The 24,101-nt window shown below is 42.8% G+C and overlaps 1 protein-coding gene and 2 pseudogenes across 1 annotated transcript in view; 2 read left to right on the top strand and 1 right to left on the bottom strand.

Moving 5' to 3' along the window:
- The first annotated feature begins 1,157 nt into the window (after positions 1-1,157).
- LOC131827103 (plasma membrane ascorbate-dependent reductase CYBRD1) overlaps positions 1,158-24,101 on the top strand; it is a 34,910-nt gene continuing 11,966 nt past the window's right edge. Inside the window, exons 1-2 of the mRNA XM_059167047.1 lie at positions 1,158-1,444; positions 17,297-17,505. Coding sequence (XP_059023030.1) covers positions 1,252-1,444; positions 17,297-17,505 — 402 coding nt within the window. The 5' untranslated portion in view covers positions 1,158-1,251. The remainder of the gene's footprint in view (positions 1,445-17,296; positions 17,506-24,101) is intronic.
- Positions 7,284-7,384, top strand: LOC131828325 (U6 spliceosomal RNA; annotated as a pseudogene).
- Positions 9,981-12,795, bottom strand: LOC131827711 (G protein pathway suppressor 2-like; annotated as a pseudogene).

Genomic DNA, 24,101 nt, shown 5'->3' with positions numbered 1-24,101 from the left:
AGTTTACAGCTATGGACTTCAGGGCCAGTCAGGGTGTGAAAGGACGAGAGAGGAGGGTGAGGCTGGGCCAGACCACAGAAAGCCTTATACTGCAGGCACGGGTCCTTCTTTCCGACATACGTATTCTCCCTCTCTTTCTCCACTAAGGGCAAAGTAATGACAGGTGGTGTGCCGCCTCCTACTCATAACCCTTAATCCTGCCCTACCACCAGGGCTCGACACTCCTACTTCCTTGGTCTTTCTGTTGAAAATCACTTCTACACGCTGCCTGCACATCCAAAGATCTTTCAAAATGGCAACAAGACAATATGGTAAACCAGTCCTTGGAGATGAGTTACAGGGGGAAGCTAGAAGTGAATGTTCCAATGCGTTCTAGAGGCCCTCACAGCCAGAGTCACGTTTTTGGTTTTGTTTTGTGTTGTTGTTGTTGTTTAAGATTTAATTTATTTAACAGAGAGAGAGAGAGCATGGGCAGGGGGAGCAGCAGGCAGAGGAAGAGGGAGAAGCAGGCTCCCTACTGAGTAAGGATCTGGACGTGGGGCCCCATCCCAGGACAAAGGCAGACATGCTTAACAGACTGAGCCACCCAGGGGCCCCAAGAGCCACGTTTTCTTTTATAGCAACAGACAACAGGCAACAGACAGTCTAATGGAGACGCTGGATGCGTCAGGGATGCTGGAAAGAGGGGAAAGAGTGAAGTTTCATTTCATCAAAGTGGGGCTTTGGTCCAGATTAGTCTGTGTAGGTGGGCACTTTTATGATCCATTATTTATCACACTGTGTAGGCAAATTCAGGGTCCAGGAGATGTCTGTCTTCCCTCTCTAAAGCGCAAACTGCAAGGAGTTTCCTTGTTAGGTAAGGCCTCTTGGGCACATTCCTGGCATCTACTGAAGACAGCCAGTCCTCAGGGCTGGGGCTCAGCAGGCTTCGTTAATCAAAATCAATACACAATCCCAACCTCTCTTCTCAAAACCTAGCGGTAGCCCTACTCCTTAATCATCTCACAAACAATGGACACGGCAAGCGGTGGGTACGTAATCCTTCCAGCTCTCGCCCCAGCAACGAACTGGGTGGGTTACTGGATGCCGGGCCAGGGAGCGGCCCCGAGATTCCAGCGGCTGGCGGGGAAGCCCCTCCTCCCGGGCGGAGGCAGCTCCCAGGAGTAGAAGCCCGCGTCCCGCCCCGGAGTCAGAACCTTAAGGCCGCCGCCACCGCCTGGCAGAGTTCTTGCGGCTGGCTATGGGGCTCTGATGGCCATGGACGGCTACAAGGGCTTTCTGGGGCTGCTGGTGTCGTCGCTCCTCGTCGGCTTCCTGTCCGTGATCTTCACCCTCATCTGGGTCCTCCACTACCGGGAGGGACTCGGCTGGGATGGGACCGCGCTCGAGTTTAACTGGCACCCGGTGCTCATGGTCACCGGCTTCGTCTTCATCCAGGGCATCGGTACTGGCATCTCCTGGGAGGCAGCGGGGAGGGACGCAACGGCCGGGGCCCGGGACGGATCGCTCTCAGCCGAGTGGGGCCGACGTGGGCGAGCGAGGGGGTGAGGAGGGCGCGCGGGGCGCGAGCGGAGGGCGCCCTGGCGCCGAGACGGCGGGGCGCGGCGGCGGGACCGAGTCCGGGGCAGCGGGCGCGCCGAGCCGTGACTCGGCCGACCTGGGCTAGCGGGCAGTGGCGGTCCTGGGGCGGCGCGCGGGGCCGGGGAGCGCGGCCAGACGCCTCGGGGAGGAGGGAAGGCAGAGCACAGCTGCTGCCGGGCGGGTGGCCCGCTCCGCCGGCCTCACTTGGTTAACTCTTTGCTGCGAGTGGCGGGGGCGCGCTGGAAGCGCCGGGTGACCCCCGAAGCCGGGACGCAGGAGGGAGGCTGGAGAGCCGTGCCTCCCTAGCGCAGTAGCCCCGAAAATCGCCCCCTGTGGACGGAGCCTGCGCGGTCCCTGGCGCAGAGAGGCTCTTTAGGCGAGGCCTTTCTCGGAACTTTCTTCAGGGGGGCTAGATTGGGAGAGAAACTTAACCGGGGAAATGGTGGGGCGAGAATTTGTCGGTCCCGGTCCCAGCCTCGGTCCTGAGTGAAGGGGCCGGCCGGTCAGCCGGTGGCCAGGGTGAGGAAAGCATCAACTGGGGTTTCAGTTCAGGGCAGTCCGGGAAGCCTCCGGGACTCAAAAGGGTGTTAGGCTGCCCTGCCTGGTCATGGGACGGACTTGAGCCCAACTTGTTTTTGTGGCTGCCGACCAGGGAAGTTTCCCCTGCGGGCCTTCCCGTTGGGCGCTGGCCCCGAATCGGGCAGGAGATGCCAGGTGAGGGCCTGCGGCCGGCCGCCTGGCTCCCAGACGGGCTTGTGCTTGAGACATCCCTGGGGTTTGCCGTGTCCATGTTTGGCCCCACACAAGCCAGCTCCGGGCCTGCGCTGCCTAAGATGAGGCTGACCGAGAGGGAGGGTTCCGTGGACAGCAGATTTTGTTTTGATTTTTGTTTTGGGGTATAATTGACACACATGTTTCATGTGTGTAACATGGCCAGGTGTATGATTATATTCAGGATTTATAAATCGGAATGGTTACCACAGTAAATCTAGCTAACATGCACCCACTCACATTGCTACACAGTTTTTTTTTCTTGTGGTAAGAACTTTGAAGATGTGCTCTCTTAGCGACCTTTAAGATCTACTTTCTCAGCCACGGCTCAAATATACAATATAATATTATTCATGTAGTCATCATGCTGTGCTTATTTTATACCTGGAAGTTTGTAACTTTTGACCACCTTCACCCATTTCACCTCTGCACTCCCGCTTCCCCCCATCCATGGTGGTTTTTACTGTGGCTGTGTAGTGACACTCAGTGTCCTGACAGTTTCCTTCCTCTGCTGCTTGGCTGGAAAGGAAGCTTTAGCTAGTGGTGCAAGCCCCATTTATTTGTAGACACTTTTCAAAAAGTGGAGTCAAGGCCTGGTTGATAAAGTATTTAGAAGAAGGTAGAAAGTGGTGGTGGGGGGTGGTTATAGCTCAGAAAACAATGGATAGAAGCATAAAGGTTTCAGAAAGAGGTGCCCATCAGCTGAAACCTCTAAGCCTTGTCTTTGAGCAGGCCACCTTTTCTCCACCAGTATCTGGCTCTCCAAAACAAACAAGTGAAGAAAAGAGCTCTGATCTCTTTCGCAAAGCAAAGATTTTTGTTTCAGTGTAAAACGTTGCTGCCGCCTTCCACAGATGTGGCCAGCACCCTCTCACCCTGGGATGCAGTGGTAGGTGTTGCTCAGGCTTAGTTCACCTGGGTTGCCATAGGCAACGGGGTGCGAGGGCCATCAGGCAGCCAAGTTATTTCCTTAGGTAAGTCTAGGTGATTTTGCTACTGACCGAAAATGAGAAAAACATACTCCATTTCCAAAGTTGCTGTCATCAGAAGCACTCTTTCCTTGGTGGTGGAGCCCTGAAGTGTGGCCAGAGCTGCCAACGTCCTCTGTTTGCTCAAAGTAGGAGAAACAGTCTCCTTATCTCTTCCAACCAGCACTTCAGAGATCTCCTAATACCAGAAAATTTTCCAGAGTCTTCTCATAATTGTGAGGATAAGGGAAACACAGATGATACTAGTTGTTTCCTGATTGACCCAAGAGGAGATGGTCACAAAACAGTCACTAACATTTTATTGAGTGCTTTCTGTATGCCCACTAGTGCATTCTTTCACAGGGATTTAAGAATAAACCAAGACACAGAGCAGCTAAGTACCTTACCCTTATTTTCAGGGTTCATTTCTCTGCCTTTAAGGTAATATGCTTACTTTCTGCAAAATATTCTTAAGAGGAGCAAACACTTCATCTAAAATACACCTTGAAATTCTTTATTCCTGTTAGAGTCCATTAGAGTTTTCCTAAAAGGTTTCTAGTTTCTCTAAACTATGGGCTTTTCTTAATCTGTCCATACTCACTTTGGGGCAAAAACATGTAAATGGAAGGGCGCCTGGGTACCTCAGCCCATTAAGCTTGATTATGGCTCAGGTCGTGATCTTAGGGTTGGGACATCAAGCCCCACCTAGGGGAGTCTCTCACTCTCTCTTACAAAAAAAAAAAAAAAAAAAAAAACCAAAAACTTGTAAATGGATATTTGGGGAATTTTCATCTGTTTATTTTATGCAAACTTTGTTTTCTTAAAGCTTAGTTATGGTATTTGTATCTGTTTTGGAATATCTCTCCTGTTTACTATTTGGATTCCAGATTTGCAAAGCACTTAAATCAGATAATGCATTTAATCAACATAAACATAAGCTGCTTCCTGCAGACAGGCACATGCATAGTACCCCCAAGTTTGTACAAATCTCAGTGGGCCAGTGTCTCCTCGGGTCCAGCAGTGGAAGGATAAGTGTTCAGTAATCAACATTATAGGCCAGGAGGGAAACACACATTACAGACCAGTCATGCTAGAACAGGGCTTTTTTACTGTGTGTAATTGTTTCAGGGAGGAAATTTTTAGGTTTTGCTCTTTCAGATCTCTAGTAATGAAAAGGATGCAACTGAATTTGTCTGTGATGCACAAATATTTAGAGATGAGGAAGGGAAGGCTAAATTACAGTTATTATTCTAAGCATGAAATGCCTTACAAATACAATACACAAACAGTAAGCAATACTTAAAACCATTTGAGAACAAGCAAGAGTCTTGTGAAACACCTTTAAAAAGTAAGCTCTGGGGTTAGCAGAAAAGTTACAAAATAAATGTGTGCACATGGAGGCCCGCAGACACATAGTCCAGATATATTTTGAGAAATACATGTGTTCTAAAAGAGAATATAACCAACAGTGGGATATCTAAAACTGAAATAAAATTTTAAACGAGTGGAATATCTAGTAAATATCTAGTGATTAAGGAAGAGTTTCAAAGAGAACTTAGAAGAGGCTTTGTGCTTCTCTGAAAGGAATGTTTCCCATGAAGTAAATAACACTGCCAGGAAACCAGAGAAACAACCTTCGAAAAGAAGGCTGCAGAAAAGAGTGAAACAAATAAACCCTCTCAAAGTGGCAGCTGACCTTTTAAAAGGTTCAGCAAGGTGGAATGTGTTACTCGGTAAAAGGTAGAAAATTCAAATATTTAAATTTGCGGAATAGAAGTTTCAGCAATTCTACCCTCCTCCGTTTTCCACATGTAGAACTCCGTTTACTGTATAATCTGAGGGGAGAGAAACTGAATTGTGTAATGATCTCAAGTTGGCTTTGTGAGAAAATGTAACTACGTTTCAGTAACATTTAAAAGAGGAACAAAGAGAAACTGAGTACTTCTTTTTTTTTTTTTTTTTAAAGATTTTATTTATTTGTCAGAGAGAGAGTGAATGAGAGCGAGCACAGGCAGACAGAGTGGAAGGCAGAGTCAGAGGGAGAAGCAGGCTCCCTGCGGAGCAAGGAGCCCGATGTGGGACTCGATCCCAGGATGCTGGGATCATGACCTGAGCCGAAGGCAGCCGCTTAACCAACTGAGCCACCCAGGCATCCCGAAACTGAGTACTTCTTAAAAGGCAGTTGGCATTTCCGATTAATGCCTCTAGAAGTGACCACATTCCAGGTCCACTTAAGTGTAGTTGAAAAGGCTCTTGGGATAGAGCCTGGCCCAGAGGACAATGGAGAGAATGCCCCAGATACCTACCCCAAAACCAGTCTTGGGAGCACCACCAAGAACAAAACCTACCAATTTTAGGGAAAGGAAGCTTGCCACAAAGCATAAGGACACAATGCAAGGCAACCCAAAACAGAATTTTTGTTATAAATAAATACATGCAGATCTCTTTGTAATGTAACTAATAAAAATGTTATAGAAATGATTATTTTGCTCACTTTTTTGTATATCTGGCTCTAAAATAACACCTAGAACCGACAGACGTAGGCCAGTAAGAACAAAGGCGTGATTAGCTCTGTACCTTCATTAAACTGTTAGTAACAAAATGCAATTTTACTCATTTGGGATGATAATGATAGCATCTAAAGTAAAAGTGCCCTCCCTTGCCCCTCTGTGATTAGCCTGTTTAGCCAGTTTGGCTGCAAAGATTTATTTAGGAAGAACGAGCATCAAATTATATTGGAAATGCATCTTCTAAAGACGTCAGGCCCATTAGAATGTTGCCATCGAAGTACAACCTTTGTCTCCTCTTGTCTACCAAAGACATCAATCCTCCCTTTTTCCTTCTGCATCATAAACTTTTTTTCCCACCGTTGGATTATTTCCAACATGTTATAATGTCTGTCCTTATAAAACCAGCAGCACTCTTAACGCCATGTTCCCCCTTCAGCTACTGTTTCAGTTCTCTGCTTCCATTACCACCACAGAACATTTTTGGAAATTTTTGTCAACACCTGAAGTATAAACAAAAAAGTATCTCCCGTTCCTCTCCCTTGTCCTGTTTTGAAGCCACTCCAGTCAGGCTTTTACTCCACTGCTCAGTCAAAATTGCTCTTAACATAGTTACTAGTGGCAAGCACGTAGCTAATTCAATGTCTCTTCTCAGCCTTCATCTTGCCTGATCAGAAAGCAGCATTTGGTGTAACTGACCTCCGTGGGACACTTCCTTCACTTGGCTTCCAAGAACACATGGTGTGCTTGGCTGTACTCTCTTCACTGGCTATGCCTTTCAGTGTCCTTCGCTTGTTCCTCCTCTTCTCCCTGATCCTTTAAATTTAAAGTGTCCAAAACCCAGTCTTTTGAGCACTTCTCCTTTCTTGATGCACTCATACTCTTGGTGATCTCATCCAGTCTCGTGGCTTTCAACACTGTCTATTCACTGAATCCGATATTTATGTCTTTGGCTTGGACCTCTCCCTGGAACTTCAGACCCACATATCCATCCGTCTACTCAGAATCTCTTGTTTGGATGTCAACTAGACATGTCCAAACCTCAGCTCTCCATCTTCTTCATACCTCCAAAACCACTCATTACACAGGTTCCCCATCTTAGTAAATGGTAGCTTCATCCTTTCTGGACATTCATATGGTCATCCTGGATTCCTCTTTTCCTGACATACTTCTCATCCAATCCTTCAGAAAATTATATTGACTCCAAACTCAAAATGCAGTATTATCCAGACTCTGACCATTAACTGTTTTAGTTATTTATTCATTCATTGTCTGTCTTCTACTAGAATGTAAGCTACCTTGTCTGTTTTCTCCACTGCTGTATCCATTGTGTGTGGAATGCTACTGAACATCTAGTCCGCATTTGATAAATATTTACTAAATTAATGGAAGTTTGGTCAGTCTTCTAAACCACAAGCCATACTAACAAGGATGGCCTTATAAAATCTATATGAGAGTGTTCGCTTTGGCAGCACATATACTAAAATTGGAACGATACAGAGAAGATGGCTCCTGCACAAGGATGACACGCAAATTTGTGAAGCATTCCATCGTTTAAAAATAAATAAATAAATAAATAAAAACAAAATCAATATGAGAAATGGTATAGCACCCACTACTGTGTCTTCCTCTGTTCAACTAAACATTCAGATACACAAGACTGCCAAGACCACACTGGGCACCAGAGCTTGCTGCCAGGGCAGCATTTGGTATTCTTTTGTAATGGGCATCCTTTCTGCAATTGTTCATATAGCAGCCATATATCCACCCATAAACCAGTCTTTCTCTGGGAGACCATTCAGACACCAGAGGCAAGATCTGCATTGGTGGGATCAGAGATTAAGGTCCTCATGCCCCACAGAAGCCAATATATTTATTTATTTTTATTTTTTATTAACATATAATGTATCTTTAGCCCCAGGGAAGGAGCCAGTATCTTCTGTAATACTCTACAGACCTGGTTGCCAGTGTCCCTGAAGGGGATATACAGTGAGTTGAACAATGGCCCCCAAAAGACACATCTAACTCCTAATCTTACAGATCTGTGAATGTGACTGTAGTATCTTTGCAGATGTAAAGTTAAGGATCTCAAAATGAGATCATCCTTATTTAGAGTGGGGCCTAAATCCAATGACTTGTAACCTTAGAAAAGAGAAGACTTGGAACACAGACACAGAGGGTAGAGGCGATGTGAAATGGAGGCAGATATTGAAATGATGTGTCTACAAGCCACGGCACACCAAGAGTTGCCAGCAGCCACCAGAAGCTAGGAGAGAAGTATGGACTGGATTCTGCCTCAAAGCCTCCATAAGGAACCAGTCTTGCCAGACACCTTGATTTTGGACTATTGGCCTTCAGAACTGTGGGAGAAGACATTTCTGTTGTTTGAAGCCACTCCATTTGTGCTAATTTATTATGGTAGCCCTAGGAAACCATCACAGCTTATAACAGTTTTGCACTCTGGGAAGCCCAAAGTTTGGCTTTATTGGGTATTTATAGAATTTTTATTGTTTCTCCCAGTCCATCAGGGGGTAATTTTTATTATAAATTGACGTTGCCTAATAACATTAATGTCAAGCCTCTGGTATCTGTTTATTAGGACAGTTAACCAAAGGTCAGATCCTCGTGCAACAAAAGGTAAATGCCGTGTGTGTGTGTGTGTGTGTGTGTGTGTTGAGGGCAGAGGGGGGATTGTAAAGAATTAGAGAGCGCCTACTCTGGACAAAATAGGAAACTTCTTAGCTGCAGCGGAATGTAGCTCTATGGGGATGCCAGCCCAAAGTGCCTAGAGCTTCCAATTATCCAGGAGAACCCAGATTTTTAAAAACTGGTTCAATCTAGGGGCGTCTGGGTGGCTAAGTGTGTTCAGGCCTTCGGCTCAGGTCATGATCTCAGGGTCCTGGGATCGAGCCCCGCATCGGGCTCTCTGCTCAGTGGGGAGCCTGCTTCCTCCTCTCTTTCTGCCTGCCTCTCTGCCTACTTGTGATCTGTCTGTCTAGTAAATAAATAAAATCTTTAAAAAGAAAAGAAAAAAAACCTGGTTCAATCTAAAAGTAAACCAGCCACAAAACCAAAACAAGGGACGCCTGGGTGGCTCAGTTGGTTGGACGACTACCTTTGGCTCAGGTCATGATCCTGGAGTCCTGGGATCGAGTCCCGCATCGGGCTCTCAGCTCCACGGGGAGTCTGCTTCTCTCTCTGACTTCTCCTTGCTCATGCTCTGTCTCACTTTCTCTCTCTCAAATAAATAAATATTAAAAAAAAAAAAACCCAAACATGATGCTGATCAAACAAAACACATCTATGGACCAAATCTAGTCCATACCTTCCAGTTTACAAGTGACTCCTGCTAGAGCTTCTCATCTTGATTTTGTGGGATTTAAAATTTTTCCCTTAAAAAGTAGAACAACCTTCTTTTTTAAGAAATTAGACCAGAAATCTTTGTTATAACTTCTTTTCTTCCTGTAGAATCTTTCTTAAAAAGCCAAAATAGGCTTTGAAATAACGATACAGACTTAGGCCATACTTTTCTAAGTTCATTCATTCATTCAGTTCTCATATCTCATGCTATTTAACTAGCATATATTAATTAAGCGCTTACTGCATGCCAGACACTGTAAAACAAAGGAGTAAAATGTAGTCTTGCCTACAAGTTGTTCCTATTTGAGTTTGCTAGAGCCGAATTATGGTTTCCTTTGGAAAACCTGAGCCATAGGATTTGAAGTTCAGTGCCTGATTTTAGAGATTTTAGAGATCACAAAGAGGTGATGTCAGAGCCAGTACTATTTCTAATCTGTTATATTGATACGAGGCATAAGAAAATATAGCTGATGTTTCTAACAATGCAGGATTTCTGGATATTTATAAATGTCTAGCAATTAATTGGATTTTTCTCTCTTCACACACTATTTGTTACCAACTAGCCGCCTTTGTGATTTGTCACTTCAAAGAGATGTTTAAGTGCCAAGATACTAAAACAAATCTTCCAAATCATCCAAATCACTTCCTGCATTTTGATTCTCTAAAGGTTTTCAGTTACATGATATTCATGTGGTGAGACAGTTTGAATACACAGGCATGTTTCAAAATTTAGATTCTACCCCCCCACCCCCCCACCCCCCCATGGCAGGTGGATTTTATTGGACTGGGACACACCGGGGATCCTCACCCATGGCAGAGAGTGGGGGACAGGTTGAAGATAAAAATCTGATAGTCACTTGTGGTAGGACCACAAATTCTGGGGCTTTGCTGGATAAAGGGGAAGTGAGAACCAGGTTGCCTGGTAACTGGGAAGCCCGACTTTACTGCTGGTTGCCTGTTCCCCAGAAGCTGGAGGGAGGCAGAGAGTCCGGAGGGTGCATGCAGAGCTTGGAGATACATAGGGTGCAGGAAGAGTCAGAAAAACCAGTCTGTTGGTTTCATCTGCCTTTGTAAGGACAGCCTGCTGCCAGGCTGTAGGAAACCTGTCTGGGTGGGCGGAAAGTGCCCTGCGTGGAGCTGTGGCTGTGGCTGAGACAGGTACCGTGCTGCCGGAAACGCCGAAGGTGCTCTGAGCTGCAGACTGGGCCTAACGGCTGGCTAAGTGGGTCCATAGTGAGGCAGGCGGTTCCGTAGGCACTGCTGGGGCCGCCTTGGAATTGACCGGGCTCTGGGCTCCCTGCAAAAGCAGCTGCTGAGCCCACGTAGTGCCGGGTTCCAAGCACTTGGCGTCTGAACATCTACTTGGTCCTCTCAGCCACCAGGAGGGTACCTTCCAAGGCTCTTCCAGGGTCTTCCAAGGGCTCTTTTGCACGCCGAGGAGGTGAGCCCCTGTGTGAGCAACCAGGCTCTGCGGGGCGCAGCTGACAGTAGAGCGGTCAGGTCCCTCTTCGCACCCGTTCCTCCTCCTCACGTCGAACTTTTCTTGAGCTGCAGGAAAAGCTGGTGCTTCTCTTCCTCTAGGGCCCAAAGCTTCTCCTAAAACTTCAGATTTGTTCCTTGGGCTCCTGCAGTGACATTCTCACGTCCATCTCCTTTTTCTTCCTTCTCCTCTGCTCCTCCTTCATCTTCTGTTCTATCATCTTGTCCCCCTCTTCCTCTTAGGGGGGTTTGCGCACAGACTCCATCTCGATGTTCTGGTGCAACACCCTGGGGGTCAGGAGGCTCCAGAAGGGCAGACATGGTGCTGCCGGGGGCCCTTGAGAGGGTGAGGTAGGCACCCGGCTCTGTCACTGCCAGACGTGGGACCGGCCCTACCCAGAGGTGGGCACTCAGGGGGTCACAATTGGCAGTACCCGGTGGCAAAGCCTGCAGGCCTCCACTGCTACCGCATCACCGGGTCCCTGGCCCCGCCAGCCCCGAGTGCTCCGCCTGCGCAGTGCCTGCAGGCTGGGGTCTCTGCGCTTCCGAGTCAGATTCTCTTTGTGAGCCACTGCAGGAATCTAAGAAGATTATTTTATTTTAAGATTTTATTTATTTACTTGTCAGAGCTCAAGCAGGGGGAGCGGCAGGCAGAGGGAGAAGCAGACTCCCCGGGGACTTGATTCCAAGACCCTGGGATCATAACCTGAGTCAAAGACGCTTAACTGACTGAACCATCCAGGCGTCCCCCCCCAAGAAGATTATTTTAAAACGGTTCTCAGGGGGCGCCTAGGTGGCTCAGTGGGTTAAAGCCTCTGCCTTCGGCTCAGGTCATGATCCCAGGGTCCTGGAATCGAGCCCCGCGTGGGGCTCTCTGCTCTGTGGGGAGCCTGCTTCCCCCTCTCTCTCTCCCTGCCTCTCTGCCTACTTGTGATCTCTGTCAAATAAATAAACAAAATCTTAAAAAAAAAATAAATAAATAAATAAAAATAAAACGGTTCTCTGCTTATACGTGTTTTGTTTTAAGATTTATTTATTTATTTGAGAGAGAGAGAGAGAACATGAATAGGGTGAGGGGCAGAGGGAGAAGTAGGCTCTCCACTAAGCAGGTAGCCCAATGCGGACTTGATCCCAGGACTCCAGAACCAAGCCCTGAGCGGCAGGCAGACGTCTGACTGACTGAGCCACCCAGTCACCCCTGCTTTTACGTTTAACCTTGAGGTCTTTGGATACTTTCTGGCACATTTTTTGGGTGCACAGGGAAATTAGTTGATAATACTGCTTGGAGCCTATACCAAAGATGTCAAAATAATGCTTTATTCAAAGAGTTAAGAAAAGTGTAATAGGTACCCCATATTTAATTAGAATGTATAAGCGTTTAAAATTAGCGTATAAAATTACAATGTACTTCAAACAATAACTTACTCTTATTTTATTTTGGGGTTCACTTAAAGCTAATGTAAAGCTGTTAAGTGGGCCCGAGTGTAGAGTACCTATTACTTACTTAAAAAGACCATTTTTCACCTTCATTTGTCCGAAAACCAATTAAATACAGGTGTTGATGTCCTTTTTCCTTTCTTTCCTTGCTTTCTTTTTAAGTTTATCAGAATAGCATATTCCACTACCAATAATTTTTCTTTTAAAAGATCTAACATGTATTTCTCATATATATGTGTTCATGTTTTCCATCATTTTCTGGGGGAAAAAATGGTCTTGCCAATGAGGGCCTCTAACAGAAAACCCTTGTTTCAGTTACAAGTAGCTGTTTGATGCCACTTCCCTTCCTCATGGGCTTATGAGACCTTTTTCTTCCTTCTCGCTGAACCTCAGGAATGGTGTCTAAGTAAATGCCAAGCCAAAGAAGCAAGAAATATTTAAATTCCGCTCTCCAGGAAGTTTTTATAACTGTTAAGAGTAGCTTCTTGTTTAAGAAATGTGGTTTGATTTGTTAAGGTTGCCCTTTCTCCTGAAGTCCACCATGGTTTGGTTATTTATACATTTTTAAAAACATGTAAACGCCTTATGCAAACATGGTATTTTGCAGTTATCCCTCACTTACCTAGGGAGCTTTTGAATGATAGTGAACTATGTAGCAGAACTCCATAGCCAAGATGGGCAGAAAACTCCATGCCTCACTCACATGAGAACCTCTCCAATTTCCACCGACTTAGTAGAGATTAATTCACTCTTAGGTTTGTGAGCTTTAGAAAATATTGTTTTAACTTCAAAACTATTAGAAACTCTTTCAATCATACAGAAAATAACATAACCAATCCCCATGTATTCATCACTCTGATTTAACAGATGTTCCGATTTTTGCCAACATAAAGATTTATAAACTAGAACTTAAAGCTGGTAGGAATAAAAGATAATTCAGGATGATGGAGGGGGGTTAAGCACCCTAACCTGAGCAAGATACTTAAGAGGAGATTGAAGAACTCTAAACTAGATCCCGGGACTGGAAAACCGTAATTGCCTGGGCTTATGTGAATCAGAGACAAGCCCCTCTCCTGCTCAAACCCCGTAAGGGCTTTCTCTGGCAAGAGGATAATATGTTTCATTGGTAACCCCAAATCCACAGTAAAAGATTGAATTGCGTTCCTTTTGTGTGACTGCTGGAGAAGGAAAGCTAGTGTGCACCCAATCTAAAATCATTTAGGTAAATGTGAAAGGTTTAAAAATCCAGTTTTAACAGTTAAAGGGGAAAGATTTTAGTTTTATCACATTCCTCTGTGACGCCTGTAGTATTTAGAAGAGTAAAGATTCTTTGCTGAACATTTTTGTAGCTATTTTATTGAAGAACCACATACATGCAGAAAAATACCTAAATCATAAGTTACATGTTTTTATAACGTGAACACATTCATGTACCCGAACCATGAAACAACATCCCAGGCATCTGAGAATTAACCATCGTAACATCTCTCAGTCATGATAACTACTCCTGACTTCTAACATCAGAGGTTAGTTTTGACTTTGGAAAAAATGCAATGTAACAGGATCCAGATGGGGGAGAAAAAGCTGTTGTGATTTATTGTTCATAATTTGCTTTCCAAGCAAACATATTCCAAGTATTTCCTTTTCATATGTAGATGTTCAAGTTTCCTCATCTAAGATGAGGGCAATGTCTGAGTGATAGGATGGCAATGAAGATGATGACGACAATAATAATATTAATTTTAAAACACTTACTAAGATTACACAAGCTACTTAACCTCTCTGTGCCTTAGCTTCCTCCTCTGTATGATGCTCATGGTAACGGTAATCATCCCTTCCTCACAGAGTTGAGGTAAGAATTATAATGTAAATGTAAACAAGTAGAGCACTTAGCATGGCACCTCCTATCTAGCAAGGGCTCAGTTGTGTGTGTGTGTGTGTGTGTGTGTGTGTGTGTGTGTATGTGTGTGTGTGTGTGTGTGTGTAATAAATGAGGTTAACTCAGAAGAGGGTGAGATGATTGCTAGATTTTCATATTAGCTACATTTTTATTTTACTACTGCCTGATCACACATACTGCAAAATGCTCCCTACCATGTGGATGAAAGGTCACAAAGGCATTGGGTCAAGAGGCATTTGTTTTTCTTGAGAACTAGAAAATCCTATATGGTGTGCCACTGAATCAGAGGAGAAAAAGCATAAGGAGGGGAGGCTGTGTGTTTGAGTTGACTTCAATTTTATTTCTAGACTTTGATCAGCCTGCAGAGAGTATTTTATATTTATTTTAAAAACACTTAATGGGTCACATACACAAATAAAACTAATGAAATCTGAATTAGGTCAGTGGATTATATTGACATCAGTTTCTTAGTTGTGATATTGTACTATGGTTATGTAAGATGTTACCATTGGTAACACCAGGTGTTGCTAGCTGTATGAAGAGTATATGGGCTCTATCTGTATTATTTCTTTCTTTCTTTCTTTCTTTTAATTTATTTGACAGAGAGAAGTAGGAAGAGCAGCAGGCAGAGAGAGAGGGGGAAGCAGGCTCCCCGCTGAGCAGAGAGCCCCATGCGGGGCTCGATCCCAGGACCCAGAGATCATAACCTGAGCCAAAGGTAGAAGCCCAATCCACTGAGCCACCCAGGCACCCCAATATGCAGATTTTCAACTGTGTGGGGATCATTACCCCTAACTTTGCTCAAGGATCAAGCACTATAACCTTGTTTAAGGATCAGCGGGTCTACCTGGTTGCACTAAATGGCTTGAAAAGATTCACCAAATATAGAAATGATTATCCGAAAAGTCCCCACGTCCTCAAGGAAGTATAACCAATCATAGTCATAAGATATCCATATATGCACTAAAAGTAGCAATTCTTCAGACTTTGGATTAGAAAAGAATCCTGTCTTAATGGTGAGGGCTGTCAAGTGTTGCGGAATAGAATGAAAGGATAGGAAGATTGACATTTTGTGCTGAAAGTTTAAAGAGGATGAATTCACATCTTTCTTTGTGGGTTTATATGTGTCTCTGCCTGAGAATGGATTAGATAATCTCATACATTTTTGTGATCCTATGAAGTTCTTTATATTCAAATTATAAATGTCTTTAGTAGGAATGTGCCCTTTTTTTTTTCTTACTATAACTAAGCAATATACAGGATACACTGTGGATATAATGGAATCTATCTTGCAAGGAAATATTCTTCAAACTTTTTCAACCTGCCCTACATTTTTAGATCCCTAAATTTTCCCTGACATGGACCGGAGATGTGGGAATGAGGGTAGGTAGCAGCAGGATATTGTCTTCAGAACAAAAATTAATCACATGCTGGTTAAGGTGATCATATAATCTGTTGCTTAAACCAGGACACTTAAAAAAAAATGCTTTCAAAAATGTTTTTGTTAGGGGCTCCTGGGTGTCTCAGTGGGTTGGGCCTCTGCCTTCAGCAACAGTCGTGGTCTCAGCGTCCTGGGATAGAGCCCCGCATCGGGCTTTCTGCTTGGCAGGGAGACTGCTTCCCCCCACCCCTCTCTGCCTGCCTCTCTAATCTCCTTGTGATCTCTGTCTGTCAAATAAATAAATAAATAAATATTTAAAAAAAAATGTCTTTGTTGAAGTTTAATCTACATGCAAGAAAGTGTACATTGATTCTCCCCTCAGCGAAAACTGATGTAACCTGCACCCAGATGGAGAAAGAGTATTAGCAGGAAGCTAGGAATCCCTTGTATGTTCCTTTCCAGTTACTGCGCCCTTTCCTCACAAGGGTAACCAATATCCTGACTTTTCTTATTGCAGACATGAGTTTTTCTTCTTTTTATACTTTGTATAAATTGAATCCATACAGTACATACTTGTTTATGTCTCATTACTTGGCATCAGCATTATAGGTGGATTCATATTCTTGGGTGAAGTTCTAGTTATAGATTATTATATATATTATGTATATATATTTTATATATAATACATATATATTATATATAGTTATTATTCTTTCTCTTTATTGTGTATTATTCTATGGTGTGAACATATCACAATTTATTTTTTTAATTTTTTTTTTAAGATTTTATTTATTTGACAGAGATTACAAGTAGGCAGAGAGGTAGGCAGAAAGAGAGGGGGAGGAAGCAGGCTCCCTGCTGAGCAGAGAGTCAAATGCAGGGCTGGATCCCAGGACCCTGAGATCATGACCTGAGCTGAAGGCAGAGGCTCAACCCACTGAGCCACCCAGGTGCCCATATCACAATTTATTTATTCATATTATTCAAGATGGTCATTTGGGGAGTCTCTAGTTTTTGGCCACTACAAATGGTGCTGCTAATAATGTTCTAGTGCATGTCTTTTGGTGAACATAAATACATACTTCTTTGGAGAATATACCCAGGAGTAGAATTGCTGGATCATAAGTTATGCTCAAGTTTAGCTTGAATAAATACTGCTGGTTTTCCAGAGTGTTTGTTCTCATATATCTCCTGCTGTGGAACATGAGAGCTCTGATTGCTTTCCATCCTCTCCAATACTTGGTATTTTTCATGTTTAGCCATTCAGATATATAGTAGACATAGTCTTATTTGACTTTAATTTGCATTTCTCTGTTGGCTAATGAAGTTGATATTTTACTTATGTTTCTCTTTCTATTTTTGGATGTAGTTTTTGGTAAAATACTGGGATATATTCTTTTGTCTATTTAGATCGTGTTGCATATTTTTCTATTCCTTAGTTTATCTTTTCTCATCAAAGTAAGATGCACACACACAGAACCAGTCATAAGATTAATAATTTAGTTTTGAATTTGCTGAGCTTGAGATATATGGAGGCATATATACAGAGATGTCAAGAAGCTGTTGCATTATGTGGATCTGGAGTTCAGAAGGAGTTCTGGGCTGGAGATATGAATTTTGGAGTCCCTGCCATGTAAATGGCATCTCAGTGAAAGAGTGAATGAGGTCACCCACAGAGAAAAAGTCTTAGAACTGAGCCTGAGAGCCACCAGAGTTTGTTCATACGTTGGGAGTAAAGAAGATGCTGGCAAAAGAGCCCAAAAAGGAATTCTTGAAAGGCAGGGAAGAGGGGAGAAGCAGAAGCCATGTGAAAATGGTTTCATGCAAGGGAGTGTTAAGTGCATCAAAATGTTCAACTTATGTTGATTTAAAAAAGCAACACCTCATTCTGTCCCTCTTCATCTCTTTCTAGCCATCATCGTCTACAGACTGCCATGGACCTGGAAATGCAGCAAGCTCCTGATGAAGTCCATCCACGCAGGGTTACACACCATTGCCACCATTCTCGTAATTATTGCTCTGGTGTCTGTTTTTGATTTCCACAATGCCCTGAATATCCCCAACATGTACAGTCTACACAGCTGGGTCGGACTGACGGTTGTCATACTCTACATCTTACAGGTCAGTCTTTTGGTGTGTTTATAAACACGTTATAAAAAGTAAAACACTTCAGATACCAGAGATGTTTTCTATACATTCATATTTCTTGGAAATCGCCTTGTCATTCCCCCACTAGACTCTGCTCCGTTTTCTTTCCATTCAGTATTGTTCCCCGAGGGGCCACCAGAACTGCAGAATTCAGTCTTGAGTGTGTGAGTTTAGATATGGGCATATCTATGTAGGGAAACTGCCATCTCCATAACACAGAGGCTGCCATTATGTAGACTTCAAGTTCCATGTGCCAAATAAACAAGCATAGGTAAGAGCTACAGATTTCTTCCCCATGTTTCCTATCACTTCTATTTTCTAACTTTATGAATGAAGTTGTAAATTTTACTTCTCTGGTAGATTTTGTAGGCTCAGCGATTAGTTTAGTTTTCCCCTTTCCTCACTTAGTAAAAACACATACTTCGGAGAGTACTGTTTTTAAACATAAGTTAATGGAGTTTGAAAGGGATGTGGCTGTTCTAGGTCACTGAAGGGAAAGGTTAATTTTAGAAGTCTTTTTGGTGTTAATCACCTTGATGAAAAGTCTTTTTTTTTTTTTTTTAAGTTTTGTTGTTGTTGTTGTTTAAGATTTTATTTATTTATTTGACAGAGAGAAAGATCACAAGTAGACAGAGAGGCAGGCAGAGAGAGGGGGGGGGGAAGCAGGCTCCCTGCTGAGCAGAAAGCCTGATGTGGGGCTCGATTCCAGGACCCTGAGATCATGACCTGAGCCAAAGGCAGAGGCTTAACCCACTGAGCCACCCAGGCGCCCCTTGATGAAAAATCTTTGTCAACTATGTCAACTCATTTCCCTTGCCTTGTACAGCATATATCCAGCTACGTAATTGGGATATCAATGTAAACTTCAGTTTTCTGTGAATAAGGGAGAAGGCATATCTTTTTTTTTTTTTTTTAAGATTGATTTATTTATTTGAGAGAGAGAGAGAGAGAGAAAACATGGGAGTAAAGGGCAGACGAAAATGGAGAGAGGATCTTAAGCAGACTCTGTGCTGAGCACAGAGCTCAACATGGGGCTCAATCTCATGACCCTGAGATCATGACCTGAGATCATGACCTGAGCCAAAACCAAGAATCTCTCAGCCAACTGTACCACCCAGACACCTCCTGCAATAAGGCATATCTTAAAATATGACCTCTTAGAAAAAGACCTCTTACCAGGTATCTGTCATTTTTCTTTTTAAAGAAAGGCTTTTAAAGACATAAAGCTTCTTGAATTTTAATTAAATAAAAGTGAATGTATGTATGGACTATATTGATTATTTCAGTTTGCATTACCATTGAAGGACCCCAGGTCAGAACTATAGTATAGCCTATAAGTTTTAACATTCTTTTTATAACCAGCTTATGCTAAGAAACTGTGGCCAGCTGACCATAGATAAAGGAGTCAACAAGCAGCACAACAGGATAACGAATAGCAAAAATCTGTGTTTAACCCAGCTGTTTCTGGCTTCTGTATAATAATGCTTCTAATGCTTTGCTAAGAAATGAAAAATTGCTTAAACCCTCGCTCGCTGTGTAATCAAATAAAGTTATACCCTTCCCCTGTTAAGAATTTCCCCTACTACTAAGTAAAATTGATAAGGGTTGTCTCCCGTACCAAGGCTGGAGACGTGCGGTTCAGCACGTACGCTAGCTGGAGACGTGCTGAACAGATAATGGTTAGAAACGTGCAATTCAACACGTACCCTCTACTGTACACTACCTGAACGGTGACTGGCCAGAATGTATGGTTGATTTTAAAGGATTGGCTACCTGTGTGTAGGCCTTACTGTAATGCTTTGAAATTACTGGCTAGAAAAGTGAGGGCTCGGATGTAATGGACTGTAAAATTCTATATTAAGTCATTCCCGAAACAGATCGGGGCTCTCAGACACTGACCCATCCCTCGTGGATTTCGTGGTCAAGTGTCCCTGGGAGTCTGAGCATGCCCGAATAAAATCCTCTTGCTTATTGCATCCAGTGGTCTGTGAGTGCGTCCTTGGGTGCGGGTCCCCTAGGGTCTTTCACCATGACTGGAGCTAGGGATCAGAGAATGAAAAGGGGCTAGACAGGATGGGAGCACAGAGAAAACCCTGGATCAGACACTATTTTACTGATAAGAAGGAAAAAGAAAAGTATCTCTAATTGGATACCTGAGCTTAGCTCAGACCTCCTGTCCTCAAGGTTGATTTTCCCTCCGTGTTTTCTCGTCTGGGAGGCAGCTTCTTTTCTCCCCCAGCAGCTGGTGGATCCTCCCTGTTCAGAGAATAAGAGGCTAGAACAAAGGCCATTGAGATGCTGCCAGTTGCTTTAGGGCCCCCCTTGGCTTCCTGGTGTCTCTTCAGAACTTTCCTCAGCTCCGTGTTCTGCTCTCAGCTGTCCATTCCCCTCACTTTGTCTCCATTCCTCTGCACCACTTCAGAATGCCAAACACAGAAGCCAGAGCTCTGTGTGAAGCATTCTGCTTCTCTCTCCTGGTCCTTCTTGGGAGATGGCCTTTGCCGGGGCTGAGGAGGCAGGAGTTACACAACCAGTGGCTGAGCTGGGACTCATGCCCAAGTCCGCAGCCCTCCCCACGAGCACTTAGTTCTGCCCTTCCCATGATGTCCCCATGATCACTCAGCTAGCCTTCGAGCATTCTCATCTGGAGGGTGTATCTCTGAAGAATAGAATGGAAACCACCCCAAAGCTATGTAGCTTTTTCTTTCCTGTGAGAGAGTTCTGTGGTTCTGAGTGCAGTAATTAAATGGGACTAGATAAAATACCTTAATGGAGTCATGTGGTTGTATAAAGCTGTCCAGATAATTCAAGATTATCTCCCAATCATAAGATCCATAAACTAATTACATTTACAAAGTGTCTTTTGCCACGTAACATAACATATTCACAGCTTTCAGTGATTATGGTGTAAATATCTTTGCACGTGTTGGGGGCAGCATGATTCAGCCTACCACAACTATGAATAAAAAAATAGAAGAAATTCTAAATGAAATGAAAAGCTGATTCTTTAAAAAAAATAGACAAGCCATTGCAAACCTGATTGAGGAAAAACAAAATATACAAACTTCAGAATAAGAAAGAAATATAATCATAGTTACAAATAATATTTTGAAATTAGGACAGGTTATTAGATTTTTAATACACAGTAATATACTTAAAAATCTTAAAGAAGAAAGGACTATTTTCTTGCTAAATATAAACTACCAGATTTGATCCAAGAGGAATTAGAAAACATAAACTGGCTAATAATATTAGACAAAATTGGTAAGTTTGTTTGAAATCTATCACTAAAAAAGGCATTGGGTCCGTTTTATACTTTTGAACTTCTAGGAACAGGTACTTTCAACTATTCCAGGACACCGAGAGAAAACAAATTTTCTTTGATATGACCCCATTGTGCGTTACATACCACACCCAAGATGGCGGCTCCAATGAGATACATCTTTCCTAACATCCAGCATCAAACACCAGCTGAAACTGTGAAACACTGAAGACATTTCTGTCAAATTGTCATTCAACTTTACCATGGAAATTTTAGCTACAAGATGAAGAAAAAATCAGTATAAATAATAGAGAATTATGACCTTTTTTTGATTTGCGGATCCTGTAACATATGTCTAGTAACCCAAGAGATGGCTAAAGTAATACGAGCATTTGGAAAGGTGGCTGGGTATAAGATAGTCATTCATAATTCATTAACTTTTGCCTAAACTGGAAATAGCCACTTAGAATAAGAAGTAGAATTCATTTAAAATGTAGATATAAAATTATAAAATACCTAGGGATAAATTGAACAATGGAGGGTATAAAATCTATATGTAGAATACGTAAAATACTACAAAATTTTATTGAGAAAACATGGTATAATTAGAGAGAAACCATATTACTAAAAGAGAAAAATTAATATGGACATTATCTGTCCCTCTTCAATCATATTTATGTTTCATATCATTCTCATTTTAAGCCCAATGGGAGTCTTAAACTTGCAGAGCAAATACCAAGGATAATAAAAAAATTTTTGAAAAAGAAGTGAAGGGATACTTGCCTTATTCAAAACAAGTTATTAACACAGAGGTAAACAAAATATAGTCATGGAAAGACCAGAGAGAACAAAAATGGTCCAAGTATGTAGGAGAGCTTTTTTTTTTTTTAATGACACTATAGTGTTTCAATTTAGTGGGAAAAAATGCTTATTTAATAAATGTTACCATCAGGGGCACCCGGGTGGCTCAATCCATTGGGCATCTGTCTGCCTTCCACTTGGGTCATGATCCTGGGCTCCTGGGATTGAGCCCGGCATTGGGCTTCCTGCTCAGCTGGCAGTCTGCATATCCCTCTCCCTCTGCACCCACCTTGTTCGTGTGCATGCGCACACACACTCACTCTCTCTCCCAAATAAATAATATCTTTTTTAAAAAAGTTATCATCATAATTGGTTATCCATTTGGGAGAAACCAAATAAATAAGCAAAACAACTCTGCATATAAAACAAAAGAAAATAGATTCTAGATAGATTAAAGTCCTAAATATTAAAAAAAAAAAAAAGCCAATGAAAAGAGAAGAAAAAAATTAAGAAGCATATAATCTGATTTTGGGGAGTCCATAAGGTTGATAAGAAATCCAGAAGTCGTAAAGGAAAAGAAAGACCTATTGGATTACATAAAATTTTTTAAAAATTATATGGGACGAAAGATATCAAGGTCAACAGAAACTGCACCAGGGGATATGAGGAATAATCAAGTCGTGTGTTAAGGGTTAATGCATTTAACATATAAAACAGTTTTCTCTTTTTGTTTTAAGATTTTATTTATTTGTCAGAGAGAAAGTGCACAAGCAGGGGGAGTGGCAGACAGAGGGAGAAACAGGCTCCCCCCTGAGCAGGGGCTGTAGGACCCCATTCCAGGACCCAGGGATCATGACCTGAGCTGAAGGCAGGCGCTTAACTGACTGAGCCACCCAGGTGCCCCTAATATATAAAACAACTCCCAAAAATTAGTGATAAAAAGGCAACCTCATAGAAGAATAAACAGGAAATTTGAATAGGCAGGTCAAAGAAGAAAAACTTAAATTACCAATAAGCATATTGGTAATATGCTTACCTCACTAAGGTAATATGCTAAGGTAATAAGCCAAGGTAATATGCTAAGGTAATATAATAAGGTAATATGCTAACCTCACTAAAAAGTTAGGAAAATGTAAGTGAGGACAATAAAATGGTCATTTTCCCCCACAAGATTATCACAACAACAGTGGTGATGTTCCTTGCTGCCAAGGGTGTGAGGTAAAGGGTGCTCTCTTCTTCTGCTTTTCCACTGCTGGCAGGAAAATACATTGTTACCAAATTTTAGGGAAGTAGTTTGTTAATAGCTACTATTTTTTTTTTTTAATTTGGTTACCCTTAACCTAACAATCCCACATTTGGAGAGAGTGGAAATTAAAAATACTATAACATAAGGAACTCTAAAAAGGATTTTTAGTGGGGCACTGTTTATGCAGGCAGGAAACAAGAAGCAACTGAAATCTCCATCAATAGGAATGGTTAAATAATCTGGGGTAAATCAGTGGTGGATATTATAAAGCTATTACAAGGAATGTAGCTCTGTCTACTGACCAAAGTAAAATCACCATACGTTCTTCAGTATAAAAAATACTGAAGAGGGATGCTTGGGTGGCTCAGTCACTTAAGCGGCTCCCTTCGGCTCAATACATGATCCCAGGATCTTGGGATCGAGTCCTGCATTGGGCTTCCTGCTCAGTGGGGAGTCTGCTTCTCCCTCTGCTTGCTGCTTCCCCTGCTTGTGCTCTCTCTCTCTGACAAATGAGTAAGTAAAAAAAAAAAAAAAAAAAAAAAAAAAAAAATACTGAAGAGTAAAATGTATAGTAAAATGTCACTTAAAAAAAGACAAAAAAAGGAGGGGCACCTGGGTGGCTCAGTCAGTTAAGCATCTGCCCTTGCTTCAGGTCATGATCCTAGGTCCTGGGTTCAAGCCCCATGTCAGGCTCCCTGCTCTGCCTGAAGCTTGCTTCTCCCTCTCCCTCTGCCCTTCCCCACTGCTCATGCTTGCTTGATGTCTCTCTCTCTCAAATAAATAAATAAAATCTAAAAAAAAAAAAAATAATAAAGGAAAGAGAGAAAGAAAAAAAGCATATATGTGTTGATGTGTAAAGAAGGGTGTGGGAGAATATACCACACTACTACATTGTGGGAGTGGGTAGGATTGGTTGGGGGGAGTATTTTTAAATATGTCTTGTTTGACTTGTTTGAACATGTGGCTCTTTTGTTTTAAATATAAGTAAGTCATATGTTACATAAAAATCATATATACATAGTTTTTTTTTAAGATTTTATTTATTTGAGAGAAAGGTAGAGCACACAAGCTGGGGGAGGGGCAGAGGGAGAGAGAGAAGCAGACACCCTACTTCTGCTCAGTGAGCCGGACTCAGGGCTCGATCCCAGAATCCTGGGATCATGACCTGAGCCCAAGGCAGATATCTGACTGAGCCACCCAGGCGCGCCCCTGCGTAGTTTCTAAAACTAAACAAGCAAATGGGTGCCCCTTACCACAGTT

This window comes from Mustela lutreola, chromosome 3 (genome assembly GCF_030435805.1).
Source record: "Mustela lutreola isolate mMusLut2 chromosome 3, mMusLut2.pri, whole genome shotgun sequence".
Lineage (NCBI taxonomy): Eukaryota > Metazoa > Chordata > Mammalia > Carnivora > Mustelidae > Mustela > Mustela lutreola.
This window is presented reverse-complemented; position numbering and strand designations above follow the sequence as displayed.